Source organism: Aplysia californica, unplaced genomic scaffold, assembly GCF_000002075.1.
Source record: "Aplysia californica isolate F4 #8 unplaced genomic scaffold, AplCal3.0 scaffold00936, whole genome shotgun sequence".
NCBI classification, from domain to species: Eukaryota; Metazoa; Mollusca; class Gastropoda; order Aplysiida; family Aplysiidae; genus Aplysia; species Aplysia californica.
Genome location: NW_004798206.1, coordinates 85,923 through 96,540, shown reverse-complemented (window position 1 = coordinate 96,540; position 10,618 = coordinate 85,923). Strand labels below are relative to the sequence as shown.

Here is a 10,618-nt window from a genome sequence, read left to right as displayed (position 1 = left end):
TGCCAACCACCCACATTCCTGAATTGCTTGGCAGACTGAATTTTAATTGGTGTGTTCACAACGTAATGGTGTATCGGAAACTCCGTTAGAGATGGAAAGCTATAAATTTTCGACAGGTAAAGGCAACTGGATAAGCGTAGTTCTTGAGACTCACAATAGGATAATAAGTGAAAATGGCATGCCTCATGCCACTGTGATTGATCATCAAGGTTAACCACTCTAAGCTCCCAATATGTCATAAACCCACCCAAGGGTCACATCAGTTCATTTTAGATTGGAGAGAGACCATTTACCGACTGTGAGACTTAACATCGGTCACCGTAGATTCTTCCCAGGATTCTTCGGCTAAGATCCCGCATTTTCCCTGCACCCGAGCACAGAGATCTTAGGCGGAGACTACTGTAACAAACATCATCATTATCAACAAAATGTATCTGTCAATATCTGATGATGACAAGGCATTTGCAGAGGGTAGTATTTCTGGGGCAAAAAAAACCCCCAAAAGCACGAAGAAGACTTGTGGCGTCTGCAAATTCTGCTCAACTCCCCCTCATTTTAACTCACAAAGCTACACCAGCTTACTACCTTTCTATTTCTGTATTTCTACACCGGTGGGCTATCTGGTCTTATCGACAAACTAAGTAAAAATGTAGTCAGTGGTCTAGTGGTAAGACTGCTGGGCTCCCAACTGAAAGGTTGTGGGCTCAAACCTTGTCAGTAGCCTGACCTTGAGTCCTTTGGAAAAGCACTTTACACAAATTCTCATCACTTCACATAGAAGGGAACATATAGACAGTGAAAGATCTTGTCAGTTTGATAGCATCTGAGTGCTTAATCAACTGCTTGAACTGCGTGCTTCCTGGGAATCTGAGAATGTTTCTGAGTGTTCCAAAGTCAGCTGGGGTAATAATATAGATTGTAAAATGTATAGAGCTTGCTGTTGAGTGGGGATGTGCGCTATACAATCGTTATTTACTGACCTGCTTTAACAAAACTTTATCTGAGCTAACTGGAAGGGGTGGGGGGTGGGGGAGTACACTCCGCCGTCATTTTAAAAAAACCTAAATGTTGTTACTAAGACAACATCATTTGTCTGATAAAAAGATAAAAAGGAAGTTATTATGAAGTATCATATTCTTTAAAATACAGCCGAGGGATGTTTGCAAAGGGCTGGTTTTTCTTGGTAACAACATTCAGGGTTTTTTTTAGCTCAACAGTAAAATTGCAAAAACTGGATATACTGTATGTTTAACCCTATCCGTATTTCGTGTTTTACTATCGTATCCATACGACTTGGGGAACTCTGTGCCACCACTTTCCAAAGAGAAAATTAACTAGTTAATCCGATCCGTACGCTTCACATAGCAGTTTGTCAAAATGATTTTTTGAGAAATACTAAAAGTTTCAAAGAGATCTTCGTACTAGAAGTATTCTAAAATGTGAAGAATACAACCCCGGGGGTTCAAAATGACCCCAGGGCGTACGGAGAGGTTTAAAAATGACGGCAGTACACGTGATGACAAACTGATAGACACACTGGAGGTGGCAAGGGTAGAGGAAATCGTGTTGGAACATGGGTTCTGCCACACAAGCAAACACACTGCCACACAAGCAAACATATAAACTGACAGAAAGACAGACAAACAGACAGACTGGAGGCAGTAAGCGAGCAACAGAGAGTGATGAAAGTAATTACCGTGCGTGAGCTTCTCGGCGCGCGCCTTGTCCTTCTGGAAGCAGAGAGCGGTAGCCAGGTAACTCGCCCCGCCCAGCACGCAGATGAAGGTCGTCAGGTACAGCGCCGTCTGCATGGACAGGAACTGGATGGACGGGCGAATGGGGTCAACGTAGTCCGCGGCCACCGAGTCGGCAATCTGGGGACGTGGAATATCAAAGAGTTTTTTTGTTTTAGTAAGAATTTAACGCCACTAGCAACACAATAAGGTCATATAAGAGCTGAAGTTAGAGGTGTCACAAGAGAGTAACAAATACGAAATAGAAGGAGGAGGAGAGATCAGGACGATAGATGTTCGATAGGAAAGAAGGAGCAAACCACACCAGAGCACCCACTAAACACCCACTTAGTAAGAGTTTTACGGCACTTACAACACAATAAGGTCAAATAAGTGCCGAAAACAAATAAGAGGTATTACAAGAGAGTAACATTACATACACAAAAAAGGAGGGGAGATAGAGAAGATAGATTTTTTTATAGGAAAGAAGGAGCAAACCACACAAGAGAACCCACCAACCATCAATGGAATATCATGTGAACACCATCTGCAAACCTCTTCGGTGCTGAGGGGGGGCGGGGGGGGGCGTTTCTACTGGATTTTTAGCTAAGCTCGTTAGCTAGGACAGAAGTCTCATGTCTCAGAGTCAGAAGAATCGCTGTCTAGATCTAGCCCACTCATGACATATTCAGACATCGGGACTTCGATAGACTCACTTTCCTCATTTCCCATATTACCCATATTTGACGAAACTTGCAAATCTAAGTCAAAAAGTGATATTTGCTGACTTTTAAAGTCAGTCATCTTGGTGTTTATGTTTTGCAAGGGCACGCGTTCACCCACAAGACTAGACTTGCGGTTATCAATTACTCGCAAGCCTGGCAGTAAACTAACAGCAGCAAATTTGGTGCTAATATGCTCTTTTTTTATTCCGAAATACCAATGTTGGATGTGCTTGTGACTAAATCTCCAGAGAGAAGAATGATGATGATTAGCGGGACGTAAATGTAACATTATACAGGCAAACAGGAACACCAAATTTCGCCAACTTTGCACGACGTCCACGCTATGGCACAAAGCTAAAAATGATGCGAAGTACCAAATATGTTATACAGCAACGAAGAGGTTAAAGAAGTCACCAAACTTTGGCAGCCATTTTCTTACTAATTTCACATGTTACATCAGGTAACTCTGCCTTTTAAAAAGCAGATACCTCGTCTTCCATGTAAAATAGGTCAACATTTTATTCACCAGGTTCAAGAAAAATAAATACGCTTTAATTTGATAGCAAAAATTCTGTATGCCCAAAAACTGACGAACGTTGGATTTCACCACGCTGCAACACAAACTCCCTTAGCAGTCTTACCTGGCCAATGATGTACGGACTGATGGCGTCGCCCAGGGCGTGAGACATCAAAATCTGGCCAGATTCTGCCAGCGACCTCCGCGTTGGAATGACCACACACTGAGGAGGAATCAGAGCAACAATTTGGTTTTGTGTTGTTTGAGTACAGAGAAGCACCTCCACCAAAAAGTCTACACAACAAGAGGGGCCACTCCTCTCTTTGAGCCAAATAAAAAAGTGTCCTCAAAATTCGGTGGCGCCCTCTTCACAAATGCGCACCCTTTGCGAATAGAGTTACCCTACTTGAGTTTAAAAAATCAAAGTGAACTAGCAAGTTTTTGGATACATTTCGGAAGAACGCTTTTTAAAAATGGTTACGCTGACAAAAAACCTCTTGCGGAGGAAGGGGTGATTGTTTTCTTCCTTTAATTTGACTTTAGAATGAAAGGCTAGAGGTCATTAAAATTTTTTAAAACTAAAACTCTGCACTGAACGAACCCGAACTGTTGATGAACAGCAATCGATCTGCGCACGCAAGGAGGTGCTATTCCTATTCTTCTTCCGGAAAAACGAAAGAGAGCTTCAAAACAGACTGCAGCGCCATCTGAAGCAAAGAGCGGACTTCCGGCGGACACTTCTTTGGCTGAGTGGCCCATCTTGTTATGTACTATCTTTGCCTCCACACAATAATGGTCATATTTTAGTGATGAGAAAAAGCAAGATAGATAGACAGACAGAGACAACAGAGGGAAAGTAAAGATGTAGGAAGGACCTACCAGTGGCCACCTCTAACCACCTGCAAGAACTCTGTTCACCATCTCAAAGAGGATACAATAATATAATAATAACAATAATAATAAAAATAATAATAATAATAACAATAACAAGAATTTACATAGAAGAGTCTTAATCCCTAGGAGCCTCTAAGCCCTATACAATATAGAATTATCACTGAATTGATCAAATCAAGAGACAAAATACGCACATTTTGAGACCATTTAACAACACGCACACAACTCCCAGAGCCACAAACATTATCAAAGGATAGCGTTGAACAAAATAATGTGTGTTTAAACTTTTCTTAAAGCCTCGCTCTGATGTCAGAATACTATTACTAGTACTAGTACGCGTTTCCTTTGGAAGTGAATTCCAGATTTTAGAGGCATAGAAAGAAAAAGCTCTTCCGGCCTCAATTTATTCGACTTTATGGTCACTAGCATGTGTGTCCTTGAGCAAGACACGGTAACCCTAGCTTTAAAAAAAATTACCTAGGCACTGGCACTGCATAGAGCGGCGACCAGCAATGCGGTTGTTGGGTGTCTGTACTGGTGTTTTTTTAGTTTTAGTATGAGTTTTGCGGCACCCGCAACACAATAAGGTCATACAAGTGCAGAAGATTAGAGGTGTTACAAAAAAGTAACAAACATAGACGATAAGAAAGAAGGAACAAACCACACCACAGCACCCGCCAACCACCCACTGTACTGGTGTGAGTTTGTGCACTTTTAACTGTTCATAAATAATTGTACACATATCGTTGGCCACCTGTTCAAAATTGTCAAGTCTAAAATTCTAAAATTGGTTGATTTATCTTTTTGCAGTTTCTTAACTCTTTATCTCCGTGGTTGGGGGGGGGGGTGTAACACAACACAAAAAAGAAGGAAGAGGGATAAGGACGATAGACGTTCGAAAGGAAAGAAGAAGCAAACCACACCAGAGTACCCGCCAACCACCCATCTACTTAACTAGAGAGTGTACTTTGGACAAAATAGTTCTGAGGCGACAAATTGTCTGGGCCAACAAATTCTCTCTACACTGGACACACGTAACAAAACAAGAGCGAAGAACTCACCAGAAGGATGTTTTAATAAAAGTTGTACGGCACTTGCAACACAATAAGGTCAGGCAAGTTCTAAAGATTAGAGATGTTGCAAGAGAGTAACAAACACAAAAATGAAGGAAGAGGGATAAGGACGATAGATGTTTGATAGGAAAGAAGAAGCAAACCACACTAGAGCACCCGTCAACCACCCACTCACCAGAAGGATATCAGCTGTGACGGCCCAGTTCAGACACAGCAGCGTCTCCCCGATAAAGATGAGGATCTGGCAAAGAGGAGAAGGCAAACATGTGAGCATCTGTGATCTGTCTCCGAACACGGCACATACATACATACATAGCTCTGGCAACTTTTCCAAACTAAAAAAGTAAGTGTTTTACAGCACTCGCAACTGCATAAGGTCATATGAGCACCCGGGACACACCAAACATTTTCAGTCGGTAGGAAGCTTTGAATTATACCCGGGTGACGGCTGAAACCTACTCTTATCGATTTTGGACCACCAAGGGATCTTTAACGTGCGCAACTTGCACACAGGGCCTTCGAGGTTTTTCGCCCTTGTCCAAGAATGCTAGGTGTACATCTTTCCTACCAGAAGATCAGGGGTGTGGCTGAAAGACAGCAGTAAGAAAGAGCCAAGGAGTAACATTAAAAAGGCTGCAGAAAGAGTCAGGAGCCCAGAAGGGGGGGCAAAGGAGGTGAGGGAGTGGGGGCAGAAGGTGGAGACGAAAGCAGACGACAGAACACTGCTTGAGAGCAGGAAAAGAGGTGAAAGGAGACAATTTAGAGGACAAAAATTTTCGGCACTGTCCGGATTCGAACCCGGGACCTTTTGAATGAGAGGCGAACACCTTAACCTCTAGGCCATGAGAGCCCTCACACAGAATTCAAACATACAGCAGGTCAAGATGGTGAGCATTGGCCAAGATACTTCCACCTTCTAAACCCTTTAAACGCACTTTTCTATATTCTCAGTTTTAGTAAGAATTTTACGGCACTTGAAACACAATAAGGTAATATAAGTGCCGAAGATTAAAGGTGTTACAAGCGAGTAAGAAACACAAAAAAGAAGGAGGGGAGATAGAGATGATAGATTTTTTATAGGAAAGAAGGAGTAAACACAACAGAGAACCTGCTAACCACCCACAAAAAACACCTACATTTGAAAAAAAAAAAGGGAAAGGGAGAGACAGAATGTATTTTCTCACTTGAAAACGGACTTCCATATTAACAAAGTCAACAGAGAAAAAAACCCAACAATGTGCTTACTTTGTGACCACATCTACAAAACATTTAAAAACATTTTACAAAACAACATTTAAACATTTTGTTTTAGTAAGTGTTTTATGGCACTTGCAATACAATAAGGTCATATAAGCGCGAAAGATTAGAGGTGTTACAAAAGAGTAACAAACACAAAAAAGAAGGAGGGGAGATAAAGACGATAGATGTTTGATAGGAAAGAAGGAGCAAACCACACCAGAGCACCCACCAACCACCCACATTTAAACATTTAAAGCCTGTGTGGGTGCCCATGACACTGTGGAGAACTTACCCAAGTGCCCAAAGCAGATGTTGCTGACATGACGAGGGCGAAGAACAGGAAAGGCACACACATGAGGATCCCAAACGCACAGACCAGCGGGTCAGCACGTGGGTTGACGCGGCGATATCGTCGCGCGCCCTCCGCCCCGAGGGCTACGCCAATGAAGCCTGCGGCCACTGTGATGCCCCCGAAGATGAGACTCACTCTGGCAAAGGGAGACAACACAAACAGTTTCATCAGTAACACGCTGACTCAGAATTACAAAGTTCTGACATTTTTGGCCATTTTGAGTTACTAAGACCATGAGATCACAAATCAAATGCTTCATTTGCTCTATCAAAATTGTAGGATTATTCTGGATTGTTATCAAGATAATAAAAGAATGGCATCTGAAAGAGCTTGACATGATGTCAAACTCAAAATGTATTACTTCAAATTTCTCAAAACTAGGTACTGAGTAGACAGAAGTCTAAGGTTGCAATCACAGATGAGGCTCACTCTGGCAAAGGTAGACAATATGAACAGTTTCATCAACTAGACTACAGTACTACAGTAGGCTGACAAAACGCCTTTTTATTATTCAGTCTCAGCAGGTTTCAGAAAAAAGGCATTTTGTCAGCTTAACCATTAAAGAAAAGGCGTTCTTCCAAAAATTGAATTCTAATTCATTCAAAAACTAGTCACAGTTTCACTTTACTTTTTTCACACAAGAAGGGTAACTGACAGGCTATCAATTTAGTAAATTAAAAAATTTGGCATAAAAAATTACATCAGGTGTTTTGTCAGCTTAGGGCAGAATACACCCTGAGACTGAGACCAAAGATGAGACTCACTCTGGCCAGAGTATACCCTGAGACCAAAGATGAGACTCACTCTGGCCAGAGTATACCCTGAGACCAAAGATGAGACTCACTCTGGCCAGAGGGGACAACACAATAGTTTTATCAAAGACAGTACACTTTGAAATCACAGTCATATACACACTAATATCGTCAAATCTGCTCTTAAGGCCACTCATCGAAGACAATCACACTTTGAAATCACAGTCATATACACACAAATATCATCAAATCTGCTCTTAAGGCCACTCGTCCAAGACAATCACCTGTACAAACCACCACTTCCCACTTTCACCCTTACCTTAATGAAATCTTAAATAAACATCAAATTTATGCAAATCGGATCTGGGTTCTTCAATGGGCAGAGAAAAAAACAAACAAACTGGAGAACTTTGCTTTTCTCAGAGAACTTGACAGGCCCACCTCCACCCAGTACTCTGTCGCCTGTCCTCCACTCCTCTGCATAGCCTACAAACCCCCCCCCCCCTCCAGTAACCATGACGACGATGCCTCTTACGTGGACTCGGGCTGAGGATTTCCCTCCATCTGCATGGCATACGTCATAAACGTCGGGGCCAGGAACGCCAGGGCTCCCGTCACAAACGCCACACACGTGAACCCCACAGAGGACAGCATGAAGCTTTTGCTGCAGACACCAGAAAAATTGGGAACTCTTTGATTATAGACACAGAAAAGTTTTAGTTTTAGTAGAGGTTTTATGGTGCTTGCAACTGCATAAGGTCGTATGAGCGCCAGAAGATTAGAGGTGTTACAAGAGAGTAACAAACTCAAAAAAGAAGAAGGGGAGATAAGGACGATAGATGTTTGATAGGAAAGAGGAAGCAAACCACACCAGAGCACCCGCTAAACACCCACAGACACAAAAAAACATGAATTATTGTTTCCTGGACACATTCATAAAGTGACATTTTTATGGTTCCAATTCCGCAGCTAAAGGGATTTGAAAACAACAACAAACAACAACAACAACAACAAACAACAACAACAACAAACAACAACAACAACAAGGTTCCAATTCAGTGACAACAGAAAACTTGGGAAACAAAAACATCAAATATTTACTGTGTGCATGAAAAAAGTTCTGTTGGGTTGTTTTTTTTCATGCACTAGATTGAAACAGAAGATACAAATTCTCTGACACCAACTAACAGCCTAGCATGTAGGCCGACAAAGCAAGTAGATTTTCAAGACCCAAATTTTTTTCGTAAACATGAACACATATGTACACTATTTGTAACCCCCCACCCCCACCCCAATTTCAAACAACTGGAAAATTAAGTCCCATTTTTTCATCAGGACAATAATATATATATGGAGAAAGACAGACAAAAAAAACAAACAACAAACAAAAACACCCACACAACTGAGATGGAATAAGCAACAAACTTTTTGGCCAGGGCTTTGACGTCTGTGAGAACGTCTGTGTTCCTGAGGTGCACGTCCCCACCCTCAGACATTCCCCGCGGCGGCTCTTGGCAGAAGAACACGATGAGGACGACACAGACAATACCAAGGGCTGGGGTCACCTGAAACAGTTACGCTGAGTTTTACTGCTTACTCACTTTTTTAGTTTTAGTTTTTAGTAAGAGTTTTACGGCACTTGCAACACAATAAGGTCACGTAAGTGCCGAAGATTAGAGGTGTTACAAGAGAGTAACAAACACAAAAAAGGAGGAGAGAGAAGGACGATAGTTTTTTATAGGAAAGAAGGAGCAAACCACACCAGAGCACCCGCCAACCACCAACTTGTTCACTTTCATCAGCCATGGTTAAAACAAGATAAAATGAAATCGTTTGTTTAATCTTCTCAGATCTTTGCATATGGGTCTACAAGTTGGATTATAACCAGAGGAATCTAAAAGCCCATTCATAAAAGCCACTGCTTTTATGGCACTTGCAACACAATTAGGTCATACAAAAGCTGAAGATCAGAGGTGTTATCAGAAAGTAACATACAAAAAAAAAAAAAAAAGGAGGAGAACTTAGGACGATAGAAGTTTTATAGAAACAAAGGAACAAACCACACCAGAGCACCCACCAACCACTCACATAACTATCTTCAAAGGCCAGCCAAAAATAACAGGCTTCTCAAAAGTAAATTGGCCAAAAACGTAAAAATAAGTGTTTAAAAACAAATTCTATATCAAATATCACCTTTAAAAAAATGTTTTAACAAATTTACAAAACTAATAATTTATCTCACAAAATTGTTAAACGAAGAAGATCAAAGTTAAGGAGCAAACCAAAGAACAATTTGTTCTTTTCTACTTTATTCACACTACGAAGATATTTTTCAATGATAATAAAGGTAACAATATCAGTTCTCATTCAGAGACCAATTTAAATAAGTTTAAAGCAAAGTCTAATGTCTGAAACACACATCAAAGTCCTACGATTGAGAGATCTGGATGTCTGGCAATGACAATAACAAATCTTTATTCATACCGCAGAGATAAATTAATTATGATTTTGTCGATTACAGTCGTGGAAATATCGACACTCGTGTGAGTGAGGTTCTACTGCGACGGACAAACACTAGAAAATCTCCTACCCTGAGGGCCCACTGCCACTCGCCAAGCAAAGACGCCACATTGGAGCCCACAATGTAGCCCAAGCCACTGGGGAAAGAGAACAAAACACAATGTTTTAGCTTGAGTTTGAGTTTTACGGCACTTGCAACACAATAAGGTTATATAAGTGCCGAAGATTAGAGGTGGTACAAGAGAGTAACAAACACAAAAAAGAAAGAGGAGAGATAAAGACGATAGATGTTTGATAGGAAGGAAGGAGCAAACCACACCAGAAACACTATATTTATTTCACTGTTCTCAAACCTCATGACGTGAAACTACATCAACCAGACACCAGACTAGTGAAGCAGTAAGACGCTTCGCTGTCACATATGCGGGAGACCCATGTTTGATTCCCGAGAGGGAAGAAAATTTTTTATTGAGTATCTTGGTCTCCCTCCGGGGATGTTTCATCCCTCTCAGCCTGGGTTGCCCTTTACTTGTTTTAGTATGAGTTTTATTGCACTTGCAACACAATTAAGTGATGAAGTGCCATCCATAGACCCTAACCCTTACCACCCTCGCCATCCTCTAACCCTAACCCTCCCCACCCTAACAGTTACTAACAGTCCCCTGACCCTCACCACCCTAGCCATCATCCTGTAACCCTAACAATCCTCTCACCCTCACTACCCTCGCCGTTCCCAAGCCATCCTCAAAACCTAACCATGGCCTGACCCTCCCCACCCTAGCCATCCTCTAACCCTAACCCTCCCCTGCCTAA

The 10,618-nt window shown here is 41.7% G+C and overlaps 1 protein-coding gene across 1 annotated transcript in view; it reads right to left on the bottom strand.

Moving 5' to 3' along the window:
- The window catches only part of LOC101860702 (protein spinster homolog 1), a gene marked incomplete at its 5' end in the record, with an annotated part of 29,078 nt that overhangs the window by 15,859 nt on the left and 2,601 nt on the right, over positions 1-10,618 (bottom strand). Inside the window, 7 exon segments of the mRNA XM_013089360.2 lie at positions 1,697-1,874; positions 3,100-3,198; positions 5,118-5,183; positions 6,474-6,669; positions 7,821-7,949; positions 8,711-8,850; positions 9,876-9,942. Of these exon segments, the coding sequence (XP_012944814.1) occupies positions 1,697-1,874; positions 3,100-3,198; positions 5,118-5,183; positions 6,474-6,669; positions 7,821-7,949; positions 8,711-8,850; positions 9,876-9,942 (875 nt within the window).